General features: G+C 52.0%; 1 protein-coding gene across 4 annotated transcripts in view; it reads left to right on the plus strand.

Annotated features, from left to right (window-relative positions):
- Window positions 1-4,824: 4,824 nt before the first annotated feature.
- Window positions 4,825-27,049, plus strand: part of VANGL2 (VANGL planar cell polarity protein 2) — a 28,831-nt gene continuing 6,606 nt past the window's right edge. The window contains exons 1-6 of one of the 4 annotated variants that reach the window (XM_063624999.1): window positions 4,825-5,202; window positions 20,295-20,555; window positions 20,709-20,829; window positions 23,686-24,293; window positions 25,095-25,231; window positions 25,736-25,871. In XM_063624999.1, coding sequence (XP_063481069.1) covers window positions 20,485-20,555; window positions 20,709-20,829; window positions 23,686-24,293; window positions 25,095-25,231; window positions 25,736-25,871 — 1,073 coding nt within the window. In that variant the 5' untranslated portion in view covers window positions 4,825-5,202; window positions 20,295-20,484. Of the gene's footprint in view, window positions 5,203-5,648; window positions 5,668-9,413; window positions 9,934-12,833; window positions 13,247-20,294; window positions 20,556-20,708; window positions 20,830-23,685; window positions 24,294-25,094; window positions 25,232-25,735; window positions 25,872-27,049 lie in introns of those variants that run through there. The other 3 variants (XM_063625002.1, XM_063625000.1, XM_063625001.1) reach the window with 3 other exon arrangements.

The raw sequence follows: 27,049 nt of genomic DNA on the forward strand, positions 1-27,049 counted from the left end.
TGGGCTTTAAATGCACAGGGAGCACTAGGAGATAAGCCTGGAGAAGGGGAATGAGTTGGGGCCTGAAGTTTCTTATGTACGGTGCCAAAAATTTTGACTTTATCTTGTAGACAGTGGGAAGCCATGGATTGTTTTAGGTAGGAGAGTGACAGGCTGATTTCCCTTTCATAAAAGTCACATTGGCAACAGGGAGGAAGATGGATTGGAAGGGAATGAGACATGTTTGGAAATGATAAAGGTCTGAATAAGCCAAGGGGATAGAGGTGGAAGGAAGATAATGTTGTTCCTTTTAAACCTATTACATTTAAGATACCCAAGGAATATCCAAGTTAAAATGTATGGTAGGAAGTTGAAAATTTGAGTCTTATGCTCACAAGTTAGACCTGGATTTAGCAGCACTCATAAGTGAGCACTGACTGAAGCCACAGGAGTGAATGACATTGCTTTGGAAAAGCATGTGGAGTGGGGAATAAGGGGGCCAATGGCTGAATTCCGGGAAATAACAGTATTTGAAGTCTGGAGTGGAAAACACATTGGAAGGATGGCCGGGGTGCAAGGAGCTGAGGAGTGAAGGGAGGAAGAGAGATAGTAAAGCATCTATTCTTTTTTTTTTTTGAGACGGAGTTTCACTCTTGTTGCCCAGGCTGGAGTGCAATGGCGTGAACTCGGCTCACCGCAACCTCCTCCTCCTAGGTGCAAGCGATTCTCCTGCCTCAGCTTCCCAAGTAGCTGGGATTACAAGCACCTGCCAACACGACCAGCTAATTTTGTATTTTTAGTAGAGACGGGGTTTCTCCGTGTTGGTCAGGCTGGTCTCGAATTCTCGACCTCAGGTGATCCACCTGCCTCAGCCTCCCAAAGTGCTGGCATTACAGGCGTGAGCCACCAGGCCCGGCCTAAGAATCTACTCTTTTAAGAAGGTTGGATGAGAAAGAAAGAAAAGCGAAGGCTAAAGCAAGAGGAGGCTGCTGAGTGGAGGAAGGTATTTCATTTTATTATGTCTGCTGGGCAAAGATCAAGAAGAGGCCGAAGTTAGTTACAGGAGAGATTGGGAATAATGGATGGAGGTGGGAAAGGACAGGATATAACGCACACCTGCAGGGCCTAGTCCCAGTCAAGGGAGGTGGAGAGTGTTTATTCTTCCCAAGAAGGAGGAAGGAAATCAGAAAGAGTTTAATTCAGTGGTTCTCACATTAGAATCACTGAGGTATCTTAAAAAAAAATGCCAATAGCTGGGTCACACCTCAGAAGTTTCTGGTCCTGGGCATTGATGTGTTTTCAAAGCTTCCCAGGTGATTAAAATCTGCAGTCAAAGTTCACAACCACTGGTTTAATTGCAGGTAACATTTTAGATTAATGATAATGGGATTGGATTTGAGGAAACTCACACTTAATAAAGGTTGGATGAATAGGGAGTGGTCAAGGTTTCATAGATGAGGAAGGGAGAAAGAGAAGGAAGCTAGAAGGGAAGGCAACTAATGCTAACTTATTGAATTTATGTGCCAGAGATATAGAAATGAATGAGGCGTGGTCCTTCTTCTTAGAGATCAGGATCTCACATGAGAGACACCTCACCACAAGCCTATGACATAATACAGTTCTTGATCAGTTAAGTTTTTTTGTGTGTGAGCTATTTTTATTCATTTTTTTTTTTTTTTACTAAAAGTGAGGGGGAAACCCCTCACCCCCAGAACCCAGGTATTTCCCAATATAGACTGGGTCTGGAAATCCTTTTGTGAGCATTGAGAGTAGCCTTTCTGGGAAGGTGGGTGCTGGGGAAAGATCTCTAACTATTCTGGGAGATCAACTTGTCCCCAGGCTCATCAGCAGGGCTGGAAGTAGATGGTGATTGTGGCCCTGCATGTGGGTACATTACTGCAGTCACCTGTACCTGGGAGGTGGCTAAAATTGCTAATTGCTCACATGGAAACACTTCGATGGCCATTCAGCTAGTGTGTGAAGCTTCTATGAGTAAGGTACCAAGGATTCCCTTTCTCTGAGCAGCATTGTAAAAAGGCCCTACTTTTCATCAGAGCAGAAAACCTAACTTTTGCTACTGTGGTCTGGGCCTGACCTCCAGGGACAGCTTCATCCCCACAGGAAGTAGGTAGGTGCTTCTCTATAGTCTGGACCTTCCCTCAGAGAGAGTCTACTGTCACTTCTTGAGCTCCTTGAATCTTCCCCAGAAGGGTCCAACTCCCAGGGCTCCTGGGAAGCCTCTGATCTGACCCCACCAGCCCCACCTCCACCTAGTGAGCTGGTGTGGCGTTGAAAGGGCTTTAATGGAGGGCCCTGGCTTTTAGCTAGGGGCCTCCTTCCCCGAGGAAGAGTACTGAAAGAAGTGTCCTAGAGAAGTGTTCTCTCCTAAGAGAAGTGTCCTAGGCACAGAACAGAGAGGGGAAGCTCCATTGGGAATTGACTGTGGCACTATGGGTATATGGAGGGTGTTCCTTCTGTTACCTCATTAGGCCCTTTTTATATAAGCAGAAATTGAGGCTTGAAGAAATTAAGAAACTCGACTATGTCCTCAAGGACAGGAGCTGTACAAAATCCAATCTGTTCCATTCTGTTGTCCCTCAGGCTCCTGGCCTCCCTCTGTTATTATAGGTTGGCCCCTTTGGGAAAATCTCAGTTGAATGTCATTTCAGTGCTCTCCTTCCTTCTAAAGAATTAAGCTAGGTCCCTTAGACCATAGGGCACATGGGCCTTCTAGTTGGGTCTCTGTTTGCTTACACAGTGACTTGGGGATGTATGAAATCTAGATGGGATTCTATCCTGGGGTGAAGGTAGAAGGTAGTACAGAGAATTGCTGAATGGGACAGACCACACCAATAAAATTTATTGTTGGACTCTGTAATCCAGTGTTTTCATTGCAAAGATGTAACTGAAAGCCCCCAACCTCACTGTCAGAGAAAGGAGGGACCAAGCTTATTCCAGCCTGATGCCTGATACCTGTTAATCGGGAAGCCTTGTCTGTTAACATCGTGACTTAGGTTTCAAGCTTTCAGTGGGGCCAGACTATGGAATTATCTGTAATTCTGGCATCAGAAGCCCTTTTTCCAGTTCTTTGGGCCCTTTTGAGGTCTGTGAAACAGGCTAGCAGCATGTGAAGATAATTCACACTAAATCTGCCTGAGAATCAGACAGTGCCATGGCAGCTCCGACTCTGTGTCAAATTACACACTAGCTACCTAGCACTGGGGTGTGCTTTGGGGCAGGGCTGGAGACACCCATGTCCTCCCCACTTCCCTTAACCCTTCCTCAGCTCTCCTGCCACTCCCTCATACACCTGGTCATGGTCACTGCCAGGAGCCCCAGTGCAGCCCAGTGCCTGCACATGATAGGCACAAGGTGAATGACTGCCTGGACACATGCAGGGACTTGGGTACCTGAAATGATGATTCTGCATATTTCATGTAGTCTTGGTGCTGAGTCACCTGCTTATCCATAGTACTGGAGGAGGGGATGAGGAAAGGCAGAGTTTGGGCAAAGGAGAAAGGAAGTGTGTTTTACTGTTCTGCATCTTTGAACAATGCAGCATAGTTGGTTCTGTCCTCATCTTTGGACAGGTTAGAATGAACCATCAAAAGGGGTGAGATTAGGTCTCAGGAAATAGTTTTCATCAGAGAGGAGCAAAAATTCCCAAACAAGTGAGGAACAGAGGCTGGGAGTCTCCTTCTCTGGGATTCCTTAATCACAGGGTTGTTCGAGCAGGTGCCAGGACTGGAAACTGAAGGAGGCTGAGATATTGAAAAGGCCTTGGCCTGCTTAGGGAGAAGTATGTGAAGATGCTTTTGAAATGATAGTACTCTAAGTGGCGGGTTGCACGGCAATAACACTAATGATAATTGAATACTGCTTTCACTTACTCCAAGGGGAACATGGACTTCCCACAGCCCAGGCTTTCACGGTGTGGGGTCACTCTTGTAGGGTCACATATAAAAGAACCCTAACTGGTTTCTTGGCATACTGGGAGGCACAAATGCCCCAAACGTGTAGGATATTTTGTGAGACCCTACAATCCCTGTGTGGCACCTTCAACTCTAAAGTATCTGAAACTCCTGGGATGGACAGTCTGCCTGCTTGGGGTTGGGGACCCAACTGGCCAAGGCATTTTTCCTCTTGGAGGTTTCCTGGGAGAAGGCCCCCTCTCCTCTGCCATTCAAACTCCCAGGCGCCCGCGTCTTCTCCTCCTCCCCTTCTTCCCCAGGGCAGGGTTCCCTTTGTAATTAATCCCAACACTCAAACCAGAGGGGAGGAAAAACGTGTTAATGAGGGAGCGTCCCAGACTGACTGGGGCGGTCGCTGCTCGCAGCTAGAACTCCAAGTAATTAAATTATTTTTGGAAGGAGGGGACATGGTGGTGATGGTGTCAGGGAAATCCCCGTATGCATGGGAAGAGGCGTGCGTCTCTCGCCACTAATTAAAATCAGGGATGACCCTCCCTTCTCGGACCCCTAGGGGGAAAAAAGAATCAATCTTCCCACGTCCCAGATTCCATTGGATTTTGTGTAGCCGGGTCCGTGGCCCTAAAGAGAACATGGCCAGCCCCGGGGATCTGGGGACTCCTTCTCCGACAGGAGGGGTCGAGGAAGACAGCCCCAGGAGGGACTGCGGGCTGGGCCAAGGCCAAGAATCGAGGCATTCCCCTGCCCACCGTTCGGGACCCCAGTGTCAGCCCCACCGCGGATTCCCAGGATCGGGGAGGGCCGCGGGGCATCTGAAGGCGTAGGGCTGGGGGAGCGGCGACTCCGGGAAGAGCGGGGCCGCAGACAATGGACGCGGCGGTAGGAGGGGCGGCGACTGTGGGAACAGCCGGGAGGCGGCACCCGGGAGCTCGCGCTCCCCCGCCTCCTGCACCCCCCACCCTCAACCCCTCCCCCTCCGCCCCCTCCCCCCTCCGCCGCCGGCTCCCGATCTGATTCCTGATCCTTGATTCCTTGATCCTTGGTCCTGCCATGGGAGCCTGAGCGCCCCCATTCCCCCCTGGCCCCCAGCCCCCGGGGCCTTGAGGGGGAAGAGGCAGCGGTCTGGGACGGAGCAGGGGGTGACCAGACTCAAGAACCCCCCCTCAACATCCCCCATCGCGCGCGCTGCCTGTCCGGGAGCGCCGAGTTCGGAAAGACCCGGAGCGCTGCGGATACAAAGGCGACCGGCCGAGCGGGGCGCCCGCGGAGCCCACCCGGCAGTTCGCAGCGGCGGGTGAGTGCCGGGCCGCGGGGGCGCGGGCAAAGTTTGAAAAAAAAAAAAAAAAAGAAAGAAAGAGAGAGAAAAAAAGAAATGGAAAAGGAGGAAAATCATGCAAGGGGCCAGGGGGTGCCCGACCCCAGAGCGAGCGGGGTGGCTTATGGGGGAAGGGGGGGCTGGACTCCGGGCAACCCCCTTCCGGTCCACTTCCCCACTGCACAGCGGAGTACCCCCCCAACTTTGGGGAGGGGAAGGGGCTCGTGGGGAGGGGGCGGAGCCCAGGCCTGAAGAGCCGGGGACTTTCCTGGGCCCGGGCGGGGGCCTTAATGATCCCAGGGGAGCCGGTTGAAGCCGGAGACTGGGTGCTTGTGTTGGAGGTGGGGGGAGAGGCGTGGAAGGATCGGAGTCTGGAGGTATTGGAAGCCAAGGGTGTTTTGGGGTGCATACACCCCTCAGGAGCGTGGGGAGGGACGGAGGCAGGTATGCGTTAAGGGCGTAGAGTGGAGTCGGGGGCGGGCTGGGCAGAGTAGATAGGGTGTATGTACAGACCGAGGATGGGGCTGGAGGCGGTAGACTGTATAGGAGCCGAGGGGACAGGCGCTGGCGTCCCTCTCCCCACTCATGTTTACCCATTTAGGGGACTGTGGGCTCTGCGTTAGTGAGTTTTGAAGGGTTGGTGGAGGATCCGTGTGCATGATTCTTTGTTTTGGTGTGTGTGCACGCCTTGACGTGCTGCATGTTCCTGCAGGTGGGCCCCTGGTTTGGATGTGTAGGTGTTTTTCTGTGCTTGAGTGTGTGTGCACCCAGGGAGCGGCTGACCATGCATCTGCTGTGTGTCTGGATATGTGTTTATATGTATACTTAGAGGAAGGCATGTATGTCTATGTGTGTGTACTGGGAGAGGGGTTCACGGGAAAGAGGTGTGTAGGTACCGAGGAAGGTGGGTGTGTAAGAGCAGAATGGAGTGTATGTGGATAGGTGTGTGTGCACCTGTGTACTGGGAAGGGGTGTGAATCTGTGTTCTCTTGTGTGTAACCTGTGTTGATGGGTATCAGATCAGTGTGTGTGCCTGCCTTAGCTGGTATGTATGTTTCTGAGTGTGTGTCGGGGGTACCTCTTGTCTCTGCAGGCAGATTTTCTTGGCAAAAATCCTGAAAGGAAGGCTGTCTGCAGGATTTTGAGACTTCGTGGATGGCCTCGCCTGGGTTTAGGAGTAGTGCCTTAAGTATCTGAGACCTATGGGTGGGAGGGAATGAGTTGTCTTATGAAGTGCCTGTTTTTGGGGGATGGGTTTTTCTGGAAGAGGGCGTGTGTTGTGGGGAATAGGGAACAAGGGGTCTGGTTGTAGTCCTAGAGGAATTTGGAAGATTGGCGGGGTCAGGGAGAAGAATAAGAGGAACTTCCTCCCCCATCAACATAGGCTGGGTTCCAGCGCTTGGAGAGGCTACATTCTTGGATTCCCAGCCTTAGTTAAAAGCTTCAGGCCACAGTTCTCTTGGAAAGCCATCTCAGAGTTTGCTGCTTCAGAGCCTTCTAACTCTGCCCTGACTCTAAGATCCTAAAGTTCCTGAGGAGTCTTGAGATTTTGGTGTGGGATGGAAACAAGAGGAGGAAGCATGTCTGGAGGGATGAGACCTGGTGGAGAACAGCTTGGGTTCCCTGCCCATGGGGTTGAGAAGGTGGCATAGGGTGTTTCTTCAGGAGCTTTTGCAAGTGAGTCTGTGTGGTTTATCACATAATTTCCCTTTTCCCTGGTATGAAGCATGATTGAGATGGAGCTGTGGGTGTGGGGCCAGGGCTGAGTGTCTGTGTGTCGGGAAAGGGCCAGGTACCCATTTCAGGCTATAGTGCTATACTCATCATCATGATAGTGTGATGGGAAGTCAGTGACTATCCAGGAAGTGAATGTCTCTTTCCACCAAGAAGCCACAGCTCCTTTCTCTCCCTGTCCTCTCTCATCCTTTCTCTTTTGGGGTGTAGGGAAGGGGTTGCTCACCTCCTTCTTTAGGATACTAGCCTTGCCCCATTGCACACTCTTGCAGTTTTCTTTTTGCTGCCAGTGGCTGGGTTGAGGCACCCAGTTTTAAGAGCTGAGGTGAGATTGCACATGCCCATTAGGGTCTCTGGGCAATTGCAATTGGAATGTTAGAGTCTCTAATGGGCATGTGCAATTGGAATGTTCCCTCTTTAGTCCTCAGGGCTCCCTACCCTCCCTAAGGCCTGGAGATAAGAGTAGTAGGGGTTAGAAAATGTTTGAATGAGGAGAGGAACGGGGCAGAGTAGGAAAAGACCTTTTTTTTTTTTTCATGGATCATTCCCCCAAACCCAACACCTGTCGGATAGTTAGGGCTCCCAGGGCTAGTAAGGCACTTGCATCTAAGATGGTGTGTCCTGGCCCTCTGGGGTACCTTGTATGCTCTGTATACACTGATCACATGCATGATATATTATACTAGTGGGGGCTCTTTTCCAAAGAGGAGGAATTGTGATCAGATAATAGGAAATGCCATTTCTGAAAGTACTTCCAGATTGGGAGTCAGTAGCCACGTTGGCCCCTCCTCACCCATTGTCTTGCTCCTGACTTCTATTTCCTCTAATTCTTCCGGGGCAGGCCTCTCTGGTGCGTTTGCCTCTCCTCCTGATCCTTTTAGATCTGAGGAAATATCCCCCCTTCCCTGGCCTTAGAGCAGGACAGTTTTTTATCTGCTCATCTGGTTTCCAGGTCCTTCCAGTTAATGGGGAGGGAACTTGGCTAACAGAAGCTTTGGCAGGGAAAAGGAAGAGGTCTGATCCCCTCTGAGTTTTAGGGACTCCAGTCTTCTTCCCTGGAGTGTTCGTCACATTGTGAGGCCAGAGAAAGGAGGCAGAGTTGGTTGGAATTAGTACGTAACAGTGGTGTGATCTGGGCAAGTAAAAAACCCCATTCCCCAGCCTCTTAGGTGTCTTAAGGCACATCCTCCAAGCCTAGACTGAGCCCTTCCACAAGGAATCCCTGGTCCCCCACCAAGTGGCTTTCTTCCCTGGTTTGCTTTTAAATTCTGGCTTTGCCACTTTCAAATTCTGTGACATCAGACAAAACTGGTAACTTTTTGAAGCCTCACCTATAAAATGGAATTAATAATATGCCCTACTTCTTGGGGTTATGAGGATTAAAAGAAATAATAGAGAAAGCACATTGCACAGTTCCTGGCACATAGTAAATGTTAGTTTGATGGTTCGGATTCTGAGGGACAATCATTGTTAAGGGAGACAGGTCGGAGTCGGGACAGGAGAACTAGGCTTTGGTTCTGATCTTCCTCTGGCCGACCACACCAGGCACTCTCTCCTATCTGCCAGGTGCTGTGTGAAGCACAGGGGATGGAGGGGCAAATAAGACATTTTCCCAGGGGAGACATGCAAAAACATGTTGACTCACTGCAGCCCAGTGAGTGCTGTGTGGAGGTGTGTTCAGGAGGCCACTGGAGCATAGAGGAAGAGTGCTTGGCCCTGGGGTGAGGTGCCAGGGAAGGTTCCTGGAGGAGATGCCCCATTAGCTGGATTTCAAAAAATTTAAGGTGAAATTCACATAATAGGAAATAAGCCATTTTAAAGTGAACAGTGGCATTTAGTACATTCACAGTGCTGTGCAACAACCACCTCTGTCTAGTCCCCAAACATTTGCACCATCCTGAAACAAAACCCATACCCATTACGCAGTTGTCCCCATTTCCCCTTACCCCAGCCCCTGGCAACCACCAATTTGCATCCTGTCTCTATGGATGTACCTATTCTGGATATTTCATACAAATGGAATGATAGAATGCGTGACCTTTTGAATCTGGCTTCCTTCACTTAGCATAATGTTTTCCAGGTTAATCCACATGGTAGCATGTAGCATGTATTAGTGCTTCATTCCCTTTTATAGCTGAATATTATTCCCTTGTGTGGATAGACTTTACCTGGTTAAAGGATGAGTTAGGCCAACAGGAAGGGTCTTAGGAGGGCACTGCTGGTGGAGGCTGAGCATGAGCAAGAAGGCACACAGGGGTTTGGTAGTCCTGTACCTTGAAGTATGAAGTGGGGATTTGGCCTCAGTTTCTCTGTCTATAAAACAAAATTAATCATCCCTTTCCTGCTTGTCCTTTGGGGTTGGTGGAGTTGGAGGTATTAGGAGAGAAGAGAGGCTAGGGTATTATTGCCTCTTCTCAGGGTCTGGGCTGGGGATGGGACTTTTAAAACTTGCTCTTTCCTCCTCTTTCCTGGGCAGCTCACTCCTGTATGCATCAACCCTCATCCTTGTGGGGAGCCATCTCCCTGTTCACTTGGCATCAGCTTCCCCTCTCTCTGAATTGACCTGAAATTTTCCCTTTTACCTTCCACTGGTGGGTAACCCTGTGCATGATGAGATTTTGGCAGCAGAGGTGAAGGAAAGGCCTGGGAGTAAGTCCTACTCGCATTCTACCCTACGGCGGCCCTCCCCTTCTTTATCCTGTCTCTTGGTGATGTGGCTTGGGCAGCCCTCTCTCACCTTCTCTGTTGTGGTCTGGATAGAACTGTGGTGGGCCAGGGAGAATTTTTGCATTCCTTGTCTCTACCCTGCTTGGTACAGAGTCGGAGGCAGAGGCCCTTTATGGTGGGGCCCTTTGGAAATGAGGTTTTGCTGTGCTTTGTCGGATGCCCCTGGCAAGATTGGTAATTACAGACATAACAGCCGGGAACTGGTTTGAGAGAAGCAGGCTTCGAATCAGCAGACCTGAGGATATCCTGGTAATCAGGGTGGGGCAGGGAGAGGGGAGAGTGGGACGAAGCTGGGGCTGGATAGGGTGGGAGGCTTGGGGCCTCCTTCCCCTGCCACTCCACACACAGCTGGGCTTAGAGCCTAGAGGAGAGTGGGAGGTGATTGGAACCCAGGTCTGCTTTACTGTGAGGAAGGAGGAAGGAGAGGAGGAAAGGTGGGGGATCCAAGGGCCTCTGAAGAAAGAAGCAGAGAAGAGGAAGAGGCATTTTGGTTGCTCTCTCAGGCAGTACCTGGATGTGGTCTAATTTAGAACAGGGCCAACCCTGCACCTAGAGGTGGTTCCATCTTATTTTGGGGTGTTTCTCCTTACAGTGAGGTTATGGGAGCAGGAAGTGGGGGGGATTGGCTGTGGACCCACTAAAGGAGAAAAGGTGGGAACTAACTTTTTTTAAGCATCTATTGTGTTCCAGAATCTGTAATATTCTGCATACATTATTTTGCTGAAAACTCTTAACTTTCTGAAGTAGGCACTATTATTCCCATTTTATAGATAAGGAAACTGAGGTTTGGAAAAGGGGAGCGACTCACCTGAGATTACATAGCTTGTAAAAGGCTGTGCCAGGTCTGACTTCAGTGCTCTTCCTTTTCCCAAAGTCTCTTCACCTTCCCCTACTGTCATTCCAGTTCGGTCTGATTGCTCATTATTGCCTTTAATCTTGCACTTGAGTAATTCCCCCGTTTTCTGAAAACCAAACACGAGTCTAGTGACAGCCAGAGGAGTAGAGAAGCCTACCCTTGAGGGTGGGAGTCAGAGAACGATCTCATCTCCAGGAGGAGCACCTTGGTGTCATAAGCCTGGGGTGGGGCCAGCATCTGGGCAGAAACCTCTCCTGGGGTGGGTCTCTTTCTCCTCGCTGGGCCATGATTTTGGATGGGGGTTGGGGGAAGGGAGTGACTGTAGGCTCTGGCCACCATGGCCTGTGGGGTCTTGTTTGTGACTGGGAGGAGCCTGGTCCTTATTGTCTATAGGGTTTTCTCACAGCCCCTAACAATGTCCTTCAGACTCCTGTTTTCACCAGAGTGTTCTTGGCTCCCTCAGCCTGGTCAGAGAGAGAGGGTATGTTTGTTTGTGGGTCTAGGGATGGGGTTCTGTTTTTTTTTTCTTTGAGACAGAGTGTCGCTCGTTGCCCAGGCTGGAGTTCAATGGCTCGATCTTGGCTCACTACAACCTCCGCCTCCCTGGTTCGAGTGATTCTCCTGCCTCAGCCTCCTGAGTAGCTGGGATTACAGGCATGCACCACCATGCCCGGCTAATTTTGCATTTTTTGGAGAGGCAGGGTTTCACCATGTTGGTCAGGCTGGTCTGGAACTCCTGACCTCAGGTGATCTACCTGCCTCGGCCTCCCTAAGTGCTGGGATTATAGGCATGAGCCACCACGCCTGGCCCAGGGGGTCTGGTTTTCTAGGGTAAGTAGGGTTTAGATAGGAACAGGTGCTGAGCCCGAGGTGTGAATGCAGTCACTTAAAAAACAACAGACTGTGAACAAAAACACGCATTTTGTTACCTGCTTTACTTCAGGAATGGAGGTGGCAGATATAAGGGATGGGGGAGTTGAGAATTTTCAGCAAAGAGTGAGAATCTCAGGTAGGGGGGTGGTCACGATGGTGGAGGCCGGCTGGTACTTGGGCCTTTCAGCTGGCTCTGGTTTTCTTTCTTTTTTTGAGACAGAGTCTCGCTCTGTCGCCCAGGCTGGAGTGCAGTGGTGCAATCTCGGCTCACTGCAAGCTCCGCCTCCCGGGTTCACGCCATTCTGCCTTAGCCTTTCCGAGTAGCTGGGACTACAGGCGCCCACCACGCCCGGCTAATTTTTTTGTATTTTTAGTAGAGACGGGGTTTCACCGTGGTCTCGATCTCCTGACCTCGTGATCCGCCCGCCTCGGCCTCCCAAAGTGCTGGGATTACAAGTGTGAGCCACCACGCCCGGCCGCCGGCTCTGGTTTTCTAGATAAGAACTGGCCAAGTTGCCAGATCCAAGGCCTTGGGCTGAGGCAACAGGAGGTTCTCAGGATGGGGATACCCAGCCCTGCCACCCTCATCCCCAGTCACACTGCATCTCACACCCTGAGGCCCACTCTACTGCTTTCCTACAATCCAGCCTTTGCTGACAGTGCCCCCATATGTTCTTCCCCCACACTCCATCCTCACAGCTCAAGTCTCCCCATCCACAGCAAGCCCGAGGTTGGCTAACTTCCCCTTCCCAACTAGCTGCTTTTCACATCTTTGCACCCCAGGGCAGGGGCTGGGTGAGCAGGCTTTGAAGGTCTTTTGGGGCCAGGGACAGTTGGGGCCTATCTCGAGCAGCAGGCTACGAAGAGGGAGGCATTTGTTTTTGGAGTGCACAGGAAGCTGGCTTATGGGTCAGCACAGCTCACCCACCTCCCATTGTCCACCCTCTCCCTGAAGACACCTCAAGCTGCCTGCTTTCCTTCTTGGTTCTTCCACAGCTCACCTGGTGGGCAGGTAGGGGCCAGTTCTCTGCCTAAGCCAAAGGAGGAAGCAGCTCAAAGCCCAGTGGTGGAAATTGTGGGGCCTGCCCGTTGATAAAAATTAAATGGAGAATCCAGAAGCCCTGGTTACCTTCCCACCAGCTTAGTGTCCTGTCTTCCCACCGGCCCCCACCTGGGACAGATGCCAGGGGGATTACTCACCTTTTCTCCTGCAGCCTTTCCACCCCCAGTGTTCTCTTCAAGATGGACTAGGAATGGGTCTGGGGAAGGCTAGGGAATGGGGTGCTATGGGACATGAATGTGCACACGTGTGTACTTTTATGTGCTGTGTTGGGGGGCGGGTACCTTCTGGGAGCTGGGATGGGGGTGGGGGTGCCAGAGAGACAGCAGAGCAGGTCTCTACAGAACCTGCCTAGCCAGGGTGGGTGGAGCTGGGTGGGGCAGGCAGGAGTGATTCCAGGTTTCAGAGGGGGAACAGAGTGTGGGTGTATGTGTGCGTGGGTGGGTGTTTTGGTGTGTATGTGGATTTAGAGGTCCCCAGCCTCACCCCCGGCCTTAGACTGAGGGAAATTAAGGAAGTAGATGGAGAGGGGCTTGGCTCTGGCTTCCCCAACTGTTTTTGAATTAGAATGCAAGCTCAGGTATCCTGGCCAGGAGCCCAGTCTGTGGGCCCTTCCCCTGCGGTGCACCCTGCACTGGGGTCTGCTTGGTGAGAAGCTGCTCTGGAAGCCTAGATGCCTGGATGACCCAAGCACGGCCAGGATCCCACCCCTCCTCTGCCACTCAGCCCAGTGAGGAGAAGGATCCTGCCCCCACCCTGGGGCTATGAGGATGGTGAGCTCATGTCTGGGGCTGTCCTGGGAGAATGCCTGGTTAACAGGGTGGGGGTGGAGCACCTGGTGCCAGCTCCTGGGCTCTCTGCTCTGCCCTTCCCACCCCTCAGCCCACCAAGATCCAGCTGTTCTCTCTGGCCTCCTGGGCAGCACTGTCACCCAAGGATAGCCCTTTTCAGGGTTTAGGATTGAGGGTCGGGGCAAAATCTCCATCCCATTTTTGGTCCAGGGCCGGAGCTGGTCCTTGCCCACTCTGTACCTTAGTCTTTTTGGTGATAGCAAAAGCCCAGCCTCTCTGGATGGGTGGCTTGCCCACAGCCCAAGGCTGGATGGGGATGAAGGAACATCAAGGTTCTTAATCGTGGTAGATGGATGGGTGCAGGAACCACCCCTTTTGGGGATAGAGGCTCTTCGGTTCAGGCTGTCTTAGCTGAGGCCTGTCTAGTCTCTGTCTCTTTGTCCCTGGTGAGAAGAGGGGGCAGGACGGAGTCAGCAAATCCTCTCCTGTCGTGGCCCTGTTGCAGTTGTGGCTACTCAAGGAACCAGCGTCCAGAGCAGCCTCACGGAGAAACCTGGTCTCACTCCAAGAGGATCATTTCTCAAAGTCAGTGTTAGCACGATTTTCCAACAATCAGAGGAGGCCAGAAATGGGCTGCCATAGAAGTAGTGGCCATGGGCTAGTCACCTTCTCTCTCTGGGTCCCACTTTTTTATTTGTAAAATTCGAGGTTGTCCCTCTAAGGCCCCTTTCAGCTTGGTGCTGGAAACTGCTGAGAAGAGGGTGGCTCAGCCAGCTGTGTCCTCCTGAAGGGGAAAGGGAAAGGGAAAGGGGAAGGGGAAGGGGTGTCAGGGGAATGATGTGGGCATAGTCAGAGGTTCAGGTACTTTCCTCTTGTCTGTGGAAGCCATGTTGGATGTCTGCATTTTCAACCCACACCCATCAACTTCAGCCCTGCACCAGGGCCTGACAGCGCTGCCTGGGTTGAGCACATCTGTGAAACTCAGGGGAGGTGTGTGACAACGAGGAAAACCAAGCAAAGCTCTGAAGTGCGAAAGCCGTGTCTCGAGTCTCTGCTCTGCCTTGCACTGGCCTTAGGCCTTGGTGAGGTGCTCTGACTGCACAGAGAGCTAGCCCCTGGGATCCTGAGCTGGGAGGTTGAACCCTGGGCTTAGTTCTTGCCACCTCCACGGCTGAAGGTGGGCTTCCAGCACTTTGAGTGGAACTTATATTGATATCCTTGGACCTTGGCACTATGGTTGGTGATGATTAGGGAGCCAGGCAGCTAGGGGGTGCCCACATGTATACCCCTGCCCACGGGCTGCAGTGGGAAAGGGGTGCAGGGCATATGCAGGAAGACCCAGGCTCCTGTGTAGGAATCGGAGACTTTTAGTGGGCAGGGGCCCACAGATGACTCTTCAGGCAGGTTCTGAAGCAGTAATCACACCCATTTCCCTGTGTTCAGGCAGAACCACCCTTCCCTAATCCCTGACTGTGGAGAGGAAAATGGTCCTATCAGAGATCTCTGCTCCTGTCTGAGGAGAACTTGAGGCTTCTTGTCCTCTTTCCTATCGTCTTCCTGTCTGGCTGGAAGTCTTTTAAAAATCAAACCCAAGCACCCTCTGCAGCTGCTTCCAGCCCTGTCCTCAGTGGAGATGAGGAACAATAGGTGCCCTTTTTAGGTGCATGTTTGTGCTCTGTCCCTGCCCCCCTTTTCTTCCATGGCCTAGTCACCCTGGTTTCCACAGCTCTTTCTCCCAGCCCTGTCTTCATCTATGCTCTGTCTCATTACCTCACTCCAGGCCTAAAGTAGCTGGGACTGGGCTGCGGGGTGGGCCTGGGCTAGAGCAGTGGCAGGAGGTGGCATCTGCAGCTGCCTGCGTCTGGTCATCGGTCCCCAGCACGCGCCACACATGGGGGTGCTGGCGTTTGTGTTCAACTGCTGTTTGTGCTCAAGTGCTGGCGTTTTGCCCACTTGAGCAGCCTCCTTTGAGTGGGAAATGGGAAAGGACTGGTCCGCCCTGGTCTGTGTTTTGGCCAACACCCACCCCCCTTACACACACACACACACACACACACACACACACACACACACACACGCACTACTCTAGGGCCCTGCTCCCTCTGCCTGTTGCCAGGTTCTGAGTGTATTTTTTCCAGAGGCCTCCAATTGTTTCCTGAAGAAACCTGATCCCAGAGCTCGGACAAAAGCTGGGGCCGCCAGAGGAGAAACCCCGTTCTCTCCTCCTCTGTCCCTACTGCCCCCACCTCCATAACCTCCCTCCCTTTGGATGCTGGGTATGGGTTCCAGGACCCGCCTGCCATCACCTAGGCAACAGGGGGCTTTTGTTGCCATGGTGATCAATGTGGGAGAAGCTGGGCAGCTGGGACAAAAGCCCCCACATTTCCCCCCACCAAGCTCCCCCCAGTCCCCTTGGGATGATACTGAAACACATTCCATTAATTTTATTTCCGAAAGGACTTTGGAGGGGAGAAGGGTCTCCTTTTTGTAACAGGCTCTCTCTTCTCTCCCTCTCTCCTCCCTGGCCTCCTTTTAACCCCAGATAATCCATGGTTGGTTTGAGCAGGGGACTGAGTGTGTGCGTTTGTGTCTTGGGAAGTGGGGGGCAAGGTGAAAGGCAGTGGGGCACATTCCTTTTCTACAGCCTCCCCCTTCCCCAGACTAGGGCAGCTCCCTGTCCTGCACCAAGTCCGGGCTTCCCTCCCTGTCTCGTCATCCCTCTTGACATTTCCACTTGTTGATCTCATCCAGTGATCCCCTCCCCCGCCATCTCTTCCCTGGGAACGCTGCCCACCCTGGAGACCCTCCAAACCCCTGATCCCTGAGACTGATTAAATAAGGGGAACTTCTGCCCTTCTCTTTACTCCCCTCCCCTCGCTCCTCCCATGCCCCCCAGCAGCAGTGCTTGGATTAGTTCCCTGGAGTACTTGAAGACACAGCAGGCAAGGGTCTCAGAAGTTGGGTTCATTTTTGGCGCCTGTGTTTGGTAGGGAGGAGAGAAGCGTGTTTTGGTGCTTTTTGGGCACTCTGACTTGCGTTGGCAGGCCAGGGGAGCAAGATTCATGTTGAGTCTTTAGTAAGTAGCAGGGGAGGAAGATAGGGGGCACTAGGCTGGGCAGCTCAGAACAAACGGGACTGGCACCCTTGTCTGGTTTGAAATTTATCTGTAGGGGAAATGCAATGGCATCAGTTTACCTCCTGGGTGTGTTTGAAGTGGTGGTTCTGGTTGGTGTGTGTGTGTGTGTGTGTGTGTGTGAGACTTCTTTATTTAGTTGTACTAACAGCAGGGTTTATTTATACCACCTCTTTCCGTAGTCTCAGAGGAAGTGTCTGAGGATTGGAGTATGAGTGATCCTGGAGCTAAAACTTGTTAATTGCTTAACTAATTACAGCTGAACCATTTATAAAAGCACTTCTTTCACCCTCGTGATCTTTACGGCTACCCCATGAAAAGGCATCATTATCTTCCCTAGTTTACTAATGAGCTTACCAGGCTACAAGCACAGAGGTGTTAAGTAACTTGCACATGGTCACACAGCTAGTCAGTGGAAGAGTTAGGTTTTGAACTCAGATCTTTGAGTGCACATCCCTGGCTCTTCTGGCTGTTGGCTTTGGCAGATGGTGGGTATACAGGAGGATGAGGAGATGGACAGCCTGGGATCTAGTGTGTGTGTCTAGACTGTAGTCCATGGCAGTTGTTTACTTCACCCCCTTCTCTACCCCCATGTCACTCTGTGACCCACTTGTTGTCTTTGAGCCTCCTGGCAAAATTCAGTTTTTATGAAGAAGACTAGAAAGAATAGGCTGGAACCACAAGAGAAATGCAGGTGAGATGTCTAAACTATAAGGAGGAGTAGGCCAGTAGAATGGGTCCTCAGGAGAGTGGGTAGATGAGCCCAACATATATTTTTCAGGTAGGGAGATAAATAAGGGTCGTTTTTGTTGCAAAGGTTTTTGGAAAGGCTTATGGTTGGGTTAAGGTATTATGTCCCTGCCCTCTAAGTGTGTCCTTATCACGCACGTGCTTCGACATGGGGATACTGACAAATATAACTAATCCTATGGAGGATTGCCTCTATTGAACTCTGTTAAGAGGATGAATGAATAGATTTCACATGCTTTCATCTCCCTACAGTCATTATAGTTTCCCTGAGAGCCAGAGAGGCGTACAGTCGTGGATGTTTTGGTCAATGATGGACCACGTATATGATGGTGGTCCCATAAAATTGTACTATTGTATTTTTACTATACTTTTTCTACGTTTAGGTACACAAGTACTTACCATTGTGTTACAGTTGGCTACAGTGTTCAGTACAGTAACATGCTGTACAGGTTTGTAGCCTGGGAGCAATAGGCTATACCATAAGGCCTATGTGTGTAGTAGGCTATACCGTCAAGGTTTGTGTAGGTACATTCTATGATGTTCCCAGGATGCAGCTGCCTAATGACACATTTCTCAGAAAGTATCCCTGTGGTTAAGCGAGGCGTGACTATGTTTATTTACTAGGTTGGTATCAGTTCCTTGCTCTGTGCCCACGGGAGGGGAGATGGATATAAATATGTATCAATCATATTGCTTATTCTCAAATTACTGATGGTTTAGAGTAGTTGGAGTAATGGTAACTATACAAAGCAAATTCATTTTAGGTTTTTTTTTTTTTTTTTTGAGATGGAGTCTGGTTCTGTCGCCCAGGCTGGAGTGTAGTGGTGTGATCTTGGCACACTGCAACCTCCACCTCCCAGGTTCAAGCAGTTCTCTGCCTCAGCCTCCTAAGTAGCTGGGATTACAGATGCCTGCCACCACGCCTAGCTAATTTTTATATTTTTAGTAGAGATGGGGTTTCATCATCTTGGCCAGGCTGGTCTTGTACTCCTGACCTCGTGATCCACCTGCCTCGGCCTCCTAAAGTGCTGGGATTGCAGGCGTGAGCCACCGCACCCAGCCCCATTTTAGTTTTTAACATAATCAGCCTCTCAGCAGCATTTGACCTGGTTGACTTAATTCCCACCTCAAAACACTTTTAAATTTCTGGCTGCCTTGAAACCCCACTCTTCTGGCTCCCCTCCTCCTCTGGCCTTCTCATCCCCTTTGCTTGCTCCTTTTCCTCTGGACATGTGTACATATCGGGGTCCTTTATGTCCGTGGAAGAGTTAGGTTTTGAACTCAGAGCCATCTGAGTTCCATCTATCCCTATAGCTTTTCACAACCTCAGTACCTCCAGCTCAGACTCTCCTCCAAGTCTGGCTCCTATGACACCCGGCTGCCTACTGTCTCATGGCTACTAACTTAGCAGGCTAGAAGCTGAACTAATTTTCTTCCCTCACGGCTGCTTCCTCCCCAGTCTTCCCTACCCTACTGATGGCGCTACCATCTGCTCCCTCGTTCAGGCCAGGGATTCTTGACACTCCCTTCCCGCTCATTAGGTCCTGTTGATTTGACCACCAACGTTAAGTCTCAAACATGACTGTTACTCACTCTTCTGTGGCTCTACCCTTAGCAAGCCTGTACTACTGCAGTTGCCTCCTTACTGATCTCCCTGTTTCTATTTTTCCCTCTTTTCAATCCACATCTGCATAGCTAAAATCCTTCAAAGTTTTCCTGTGGCCTTGGAATAAAATAAAGCTCAAGCTCTTCACCTGGTGCCTGTCTCTGCAGTGCCACCTTCTACGACTCACTCTCTTCCTCAATTCTGGCTCCGCTGGCCTTTGTTGGTTCTTTAAATACAACAAGCTCTTTCCTGCCTTTGGCCTTCACACATGTGATTCCTCTGCTCCATGGGCATTTTCCTGCACTCTTTGCTTGGTTAATTCCTGTTTCTTCTTCAGGCCTCTGCTGAGGTGTCATTTTCTCAGACTTTCTAGAACTGCTAAGTTTAAAGTAGCCCTTACTCCATGTGGTGTCTCTCATAGTTGGCTGTTCCGCCCTTCCATCATGCCTGCAATCGGTCGTTTATACTTATCTGCTTACTTGTTTGGTGTGCTCCTTCCCTTCTAGACTGTAAACTCAGGGTCTGTTATACCACTTTACACCTAGCAGAATACATGGTTCATAGAAGGTGCTCAAACAAGATTTGATGCTCCAATGACTGAAGATAGGAAGTAAGCGCTCAGTGGATGGTGATGGCTGTCAGGGGAGTCAGGGTCAGCGGGGAAGATAACATTGGGTGCTAGAGTAGGTGGGGGCTCCTATGAGGGGGTTGGGCTGGGCTCTGAAGAATGAGCAGGATTTGGGTGGGGGTTAGAGAGAGGAGAGGTCATTCTCCTCTGCGGAATCAGAAGGTGAAGTATGGTTGAAAGATAAGCCTATAAGTAGGCAGATAAACTTGTGCCTTGCCTGTTTCAGAATTTTAGGCAAGTAGAAACTTGTCTTTTCCTCCCATCCCCCACCATATTATCCATAGTTTCCATCCCTCACCCTCACCTGGGGCTGTGAATATGTGTGGCAGCCTCAAGGAAGCTGCCAACCTGATCTTACCAGTAACACTGGGTGTGTTTGAAATAAATGCTGGGGAGACGGTACCAAGGGAAGCAGCCCGCTGTGGGCACACTCAGAAAGTATGAGTGAGGGGAGGAGGTGTAGCATGGGGAGGAGAGGCCTGGGGTAGCCCCTGGACAGAAGCCCGCTCCTTTCTGCTCTCTGAGGTGTCCACTGGTTCAGCCTGTTGGCCTGGCCAGAACTTGCCCTCTTCACGCCTCGGTTTTCCTGGCTGAGAATAGAGAAGCAATGCCCTGCTCCTCCCTTCCAGAGGGCTTGGGGTTGGGTCATTCTGGGTGAGCCTTCCTACCCTGGGAGCCTTTGCTGGCCATCTTCCCCCATGCCTGAGTCCTTGGCACAGCCTGGCAGGGCTCTTTCTAGAGTAGGGTAGGAGGAACTGGGCCCAGTGGACAGCAGGAACCTGGGTGGAGATATTCTCAGGCTATGGCTGGGCTCATTTGAGCCTCCTGTGGCTGTTGTGTGCGGATGGTCTTCCTCTGCCCTGACCCCACAGGGAGCTCGAGCCGCCTGTAACCAGCTTCTTCCTCTCACCAGGAGCGTCGCTGGATTTTCTCTGAGACAAGCCCACCCGTCCAGCAAAATAGAGTCCCTCAGGGTGACAGTTGACTTCCTGAAGGTGCCTCTTGGCCTAAAGAAGCCGGTGCTGAAGGAGGTGGCTGTGGGGCCCCCCAAGAGGCCCCAGCCTGCGGCCCTGGAGCGCTACAAGGCGCGGCGTTCAGACGCCATGGACACCGAGTCCCAGTACTCAGGCTATTCCTACAAGTCGGGCCACTCCCGCAGCTCCCGCAAGCACAGGTGGGCGGGCATGCAGGGTGACGTGCGTGGCGGAGGGAGGGTTGGGGGCTGTTAAGAGGTGGGCACGTGCAGGGGTGATGGGGCAGAGTGGCTGCTGAGAAGACCCTGGTCCACCGCTGGACTTTCTGTGCCTTTTCTGGCTTCCTGCCGCAGGGACCGCCGGGACCGACACCGCTCTAAGAGTCGAGATGGGAGCCGAGGGGACAAGTCGGTGACAATCCAGGCTCCCGGGGAGCCCCTGCTGGACAATGAGTCCACACGAGGGGATGAGCGGGTGAGCACTGGGGATGAGATGGTCCAGACCAGGCATTTTCAGACTGCTCCTGAGGGGCTGGAGGCTCCACGGAGTGGGGGAGGGCTTGGAAACCTGGTCTCAGACAGCCGCCAGATTGGGGAGTGTGTCTTGTGTTATACTTAGTTTGGCTTAGTGTCTTAAGGTAGGACCTTCAGGAATTTCAGTATAGAGATCCCTCTGGAAGCAGCAGCCTCTCCTTCCTTATCTCCAGAGGAGTGGGGGGTGACCTAGGCTGTGTGATGGGAATTGGCCAGCTCCTCTGGAGCTGCTGCCAGCCAGTCAGGCCCGCTGGGAGTCTGGAGCAGGAGGGTGGTGGTGGTGGCTGGGCCTGGGGTGTGTGTGAGCAAAGCTGAGTTTTCCTGGAGCCTTGAGGTGTGGGCGCTCTGTGCCCTCTGGTGTCAGCCTGTAGAATGGCGTCACCTAGATCTTGGGAAAGGAGTATGGGAAGAGTAGATGGAGAAAGCGCAAGGGACAAGAAGTGAGGCTGAGGGATGGAGCAGGGACCCCGGGAGAGAGTTCTCCAGGACAGGGGTGAGCAGGTTTTCTATTCTAACCTCTGTTGCCCACTGTGCTCACCTGGTAGGGAGGACAGTGGACAGAACACAGTCCTGGAATAGGGCAGAGGCAGGATTTTAGGTGACACTGAGGTTGCCCAAGTCTCATTCCCCTTGGGATCATCTTTGGGGGCTGGAGATTCCCACCTCCTTTTTCCTCAGAAGAAATCTCTGTGGCTGACATTGGGAATTCCTGGGCCTTGGGAGCAGGTCAATACCTGAAGGAAATGTTCTTTTTCCCTCTCTCCCAATCCCTTCTCCCTGGGGCCTGGCCTCCTGAGTTCTTGAAGTGACCCTGAGACATGACCAGCTCGCCTGCTGTTGGGGAGGAGATCCCAAGCCCTTGGTCCTTGGAGGGGGTGGGCAGTATGTCTAGGGGTCAGAGGGCAGGGAGCAGACCCAGGGCCTTGAGCTGAAGGCAGTCAGCTCATCCGCTTTCTATCTTCACATCAGGCTCGTTCCCCATCCTGTGGAGAGGAGGTTCCTCAACCTCCTTAATCACTGGTGCTGTCGGGCTGCCTTCATCCTGTAACCTGAACCTCCTGGGTGTCAGGATGTGATTCCATATCCCCAGGCTGTCCTAGGAGTGAAGGGTGTGGGTGCTGAAGGCCGCTGGTGGTCTCGGGACTCCTCTGTGGGATGGCCTCCAGCCACTGCAGAGAAACAGCTTGAGCAGACCACACTTAGAGGGGCACCTGGGGACCTCAGCCTGGCCATCTTCTTGCCTCCAGGGACAGGCAGCCTCTGTGCTGTAGACATTTAGATGGCCCAGCAGAGGTGGCCTTGCAGACCAGAGACCCAGAGTGGCCTTGAGTCTGCACAGTATCCTTCACACCTTCACCCCTTTACCCCTGGGGTCTTCTCTTCTTCTCTGTGCTGCTTTGGTCAGGTTACTCCCTTAGTTGGAAACCTTCAGTGGCTCTCCATGCCCGGAGAACAGGTGCTTATTGCCCAGCCCAGCACTGCAGCGTGGCCTGCACAAGCCCTGCCTGGCTGCTGTCTGCCTCACCTTCCTGGTTGCACCTTGCTGTGCTGCACAGGGATCCTCTGCTCTCATAGCCCTTGGGTGCCTCAGTTCATGCCATTCCTGCCCTGGAGGCTCCTCCTGTAGCTTCTGCCGAAATCATGGCATGCTGGAAGGAACTTAGATAGGACTTCCATTTTTTTTTTTTTTTTTTTTTTTGAGACAGAGTTTCGCTCTTGTTGCCCAGGCTGGAGTGCAATGGCGCGATCTCTGCTCACCGCAACCTCCGCCTCCCGGGTTCAAGCAATTCTGCTACATCAGCCTCCCGAGTAGCTGGGATTACAGGCATGTGCTACCACACCCAGCTAATTTTTTTTTTTTTTTTTTTTTTTGTATTTTTAGTAGAGACGGGGTTTCTCCATGTTGGTCAGGCTGGTCTCGAACTCCCGACCTCAGGTGATCTGCCCACCTCGGCCTCCCAAAGTGCTGGGATTACAGGCGTGAGCCACTGCGCCCGGCAGGACTTCCAGAATTAACGTTAATGTTTGAGTGATTCATGTGGATCTTGTTAAAATGCAGAATCTGGTTCAGTAAACGAGCGGTGGGCCTGAGGTTCCACCTTTCTAACAAGCTCCCAGGTGATGTCCACACTGCTGGTCCACAGATCACATTTTAAGTAGCCAGCCAGCCCTTAGAAATCATTTAGTTCAGCAATTCTCAATCTTGGATGACCGCTACAATCATCTGGGGAGTTTTTTTTTTTTTTTTTTTTTTTTTTTTTTTTTTTAAAGGTTCACAAGCAGATTGCACTCTCCAATAATTAGTATTATTTTCCAACCTCCCTAAGTGTTCTAATGTGTGCATCTGGGATTGGGAACATCTTCCTGGGAGCTCCCCTCCCCCAAGGATCAGCTCAGGTCCCACCATTTCTGGAAGCCTGCCTGCTTGCTTGGCAAGTTTGCCCTTGGATCCCAGTCACTGCCTGAGCAGCTCCTTCAGCATTTGTCCTGTGCTGTCTGCTCTGAGGGTCATTGCAGCATGTGTGGTTTTTTCCTCTCTCACTGACCAGTGTCCAGCTCCCCGAGGGCTCGGGTCTTGGACTTGGCCATCTGCAGAGGCCAGACTTTGACACACATTGGAGCTCAGTAAATACTTTGATGGTTGCGTATTTGTTGATTACCCTCTCTTCTTTCTGCCTTCTCCTTTCCCATGTGTTCTTCTCTGTCTCCTCTCCCCTCATCCTTTCTCCTGTTTCCCTCCTCTTCCTCTTCTTATCCTTTCCTCCTTATTGTGTGGCTGGCCCCCTTCTGCCTGTAGGATGACAACTGGGGGGAAACGACGACAGTAGTAACGGGCACCTCAGAGCACAGCATCTCCCACGATGACCTCACACGCATCGCCAAGGACATGGAGGACAGTGTCCCTCTGGACTGCTCCCGTCACCTGGGTGTGGCGGCGGGGGCCACCCTGGCACTGCTGTCTTTCCTCACGCCGCTGGCCTTCCTGCTGCTGCCCCCACTGCTGTGGCGGGAGGAGCTGGAGCCTTGCGGGACGGCCTGCGAGGGCCTCTTCATCTCCGTGGCCTTCAAGCTGCTCATCCTGCTGCTGGGCAGCTGGGCTCTGTTCTTCCGCCGGCCCAAGGCCTCGCTGCCCCGCGTCTTTGTGCTGCGCGCCCTGCTTATGGTGCTGGTTTTCCTGCTCGTGGTCTCCTACTGGCTCTTCTATGGTGTGCGCATCCTGGATGCTCGGGAGCGCAGCTACCAGGGTGTGGTGCAGTTCGCGGTGTCGCTGGTGGACGCCCTTCTTTTCGTGCATTACCTGGCCGTGGTCCTGCTGGAGCTGCGCCAGCTCCAGCCTCAGTTCACGCTCAAGGTCGTGCGCTCCACCGACGGCGCCAGCCGCTTCTACAATGTTGGCCATCTCAGGTACTAGCTCACGGCTGGAGAAGGGTTGGGAGGGAAAGGGCATGGGAGGATGTGGAGTGACTGCTAGGGTGGGAGGGTATGATGGTGGGCTGGAGGTGATGGGCTTGGAGGGTTGTGCGGGAGGGAGTTGAGTACTTTGCACCAAGTAGATTTTCACCAATGTTTGCTGCTTGATAGGCAGGTTCACGTACACGGTCATGGGGCAAGATCAGTTGGGAGTTATGAGTTGGGAATGAACAGGCATTTAGAGGTAAGGAATATTAGAGGGGGATGGACCAAAGGGAAGAAATATGGGGGGGTGCACAAACAGGGGCTTTTTGGAATCCCCTTTCTAGTCCTTTCTGGGAGGCACAGCTTCTTGTGAGCACTCAGAGAGTGGCCTGTGAAGTGACCTGACCAGAGGAGGGATCCCCAGAGAAAGACATAAGGAGGAGAGTTCTTCAGTTCCCAGTAAACAAGCTACCCCTTGAGGCCACACAGAGTATCAGTGGCACGTCCTGGGTCCTGTAGAGAATCTTGGGGGAATGCTGAATGGGGATGAGGTGATCTTTGGCTGGGGACCCAGGCCCAATGCCGTTTCTCTGCTGGGCTTCAGCATGGTGGGGAGGGACTGGCAGGCCCAGCCCTGGGAAAGGCTTGCGAGCCTGGTAAGTAGACCTCAGGCCTGGAGTCAGGCTTCTTGGAAGCACCTCGTCCCTGTCCTGTGTCCTCTCCTGCCTTGCCAACCTGCCCTAATGTGTCCCTTCCCTTGTGCCCTTTGTCTGTCCCTTCTCCCACCCCCTCCTGCCGTCTCCCCCACAGCATCCAGCGTGTGGCAGTGTGGATCCTGGAGAAGTATTACCATGACTTCCCTGTCTACAACCCTGCCCTCCTCAACCTGCCCAAGTCCGTCCTGGCCAAGAAAGTGTCTGGCTTCAAGGTGTATTCCCTCGGAGAGGGTGAGCAGCCCTGCTCCTCTGCCCTTCCCTGTCTCTTCCCAAGCAGGACTTCAAGTTCCCGCCTCTCTCTTACCCTTTGTCCCTTGCTTTTTCCTTTCCTTATCCTATGTTCCAGCCGCTTCTATTCAGTCACTTCCCTTGACTCCAGGTGGCTGATCTTAGCTGCTCATCCTACTTGCTGTCCCTTTATGCTATGGCGTGTCCCCTGATCTGGCTCCTCCGTGTCTCTCATCAGCCCTGGTCTAAGCCCTTTGGCTCTCGGAGCTGCAGAACCCCCTGCACTGGGGAGGAACAATTGCAGGACTCCTGCGCTTCCAGTGCCTTCCTTGTTGCTTTCCTGTGGCCTCTCCCAGAGGTGGCCAGGAGAGTTGGGATTAGGAGGTATTGCTGGGTGGTGGGAACAGCTTCTTCTGGACATGTCAGGCTGCTGTCTCCAGAGCTCCTGGAGTGGGAAGAAAGGCCACACTCTGATGTGACCATCTCCTCTATCCTGTTCCTTTACAGAAAACAGCACCAACAACTCCACTGGCCAGTCTCGGGCTGTGATCGCAGCGGCAGCTCGGAGGCGGGACAACAGTCACAATGAGTACTACTATGAGGAGGCTGAGCATGAGCGAAGGGTGCGCAAGAGGAGGGCCAGGTGGGTCCCTGGGGGAGAAGAGGAGAGGAGGTGCTTGTTGGATGAATGGGGAGAGGAAGACCAAGGAACTTCTGTAACTGCTGGAAATATAGAGCAATGATGACGTGAGTTGGGGGTGTGTGCTTGTTTTCCATTGCTGCCCTAACATATTACCATAAACTTAGCAGCTGTGAAACAGCACACATTGATTATCTCCCAGTTCCATGAGTCAGGTGCAGGCTGGCTGGAGGCTGTGCTCAGGACTCACAGGCTGAAATCAAGAGGACTCTCATCTGAGCCTATGCTTTCTCTTTCAAGCTCATTATTATGGGGAGAATTCAGTGCCTTGTCACATAGCCCCATAGGCAGTTTACATGATGGTAGTGCACTTTTTTTTTTCCAGCAGAAACAGGTCTCTGACCTCTGCCACCAGCTGGAGATAACGCTGATTTTAAAGAGCTCATGTGATTAGATCAGGCCCTACAGGACAGTCTTCTTTCAAGGCCACTGACTTGGCACATTAATTACATCTGCAAAATGTACGAAGATTGTTGTCTAATGAGGGGATGGAAGTCTGGTAGAAGTGGAGAGTATCTTTGAATTCTGACTGCCACAGTAGGGTAGGGACCCAATAAAGGGATGTGAGCTTTACCTGCAACAGCATGGACTCAGGCTAGGCTAGCCTGCCTGCCAGTAGATCTTGAGGGGACTCACCAGATGGTGCTTTTGTTGCCTTCAAAAAATGAGGTTTTAGTGCCTATATTTTGGTAAATTCTTAAATGCCATCCTAGCTTCTCCCTTTCCCTATTCATATGATTAAGTGAATTTAGTCAACCCTGAAGAATCTTACCTGGTGCCTACTCTGCCGGGTTCCATCTTGGTCTGTCGAGAGTTCCCTGAGGGAGAAGCAGAGTGCCTCGGGACTTGACCACGCACCTGCCCTCCGCCCCATCTCCTACACAAGCTCCAGGCTTCAAGGGCAAGAGGCAGCCCTTACACTGTTCCTATATGAGGCTGGCATCCCCTGTAGTAGAACAAAGATCACCAACTCCATTTCTGTGGCATTCCAACCTATCTAATTGTCTTGGAAATGGCCCTCATGGGAAGGAAACCAGTGATGTCCCTACCCCTTTACCTTCTGCCCTGACTAGGGTCATCCAATCTCCTGTGCTGCCACCACCATTTTTGGCACATAGAGG

This window comes from Symphalangus syndactylus, chromosome 12, assembly GCF_028878055.3.
Source record: "Symphalangus syndactylus isolate Jambi chromosome 12, NHGRI_mSymSyn1-v2.1_pri, whole genome shotgun sequence".
Taxonomy (NCBI): domain Eukaryota; kingdom Metazoa; phylum Chordata; class Mammalia; order Primates; family Hylobatidae; genus Symphalangus; species Symphalangus syndactylus.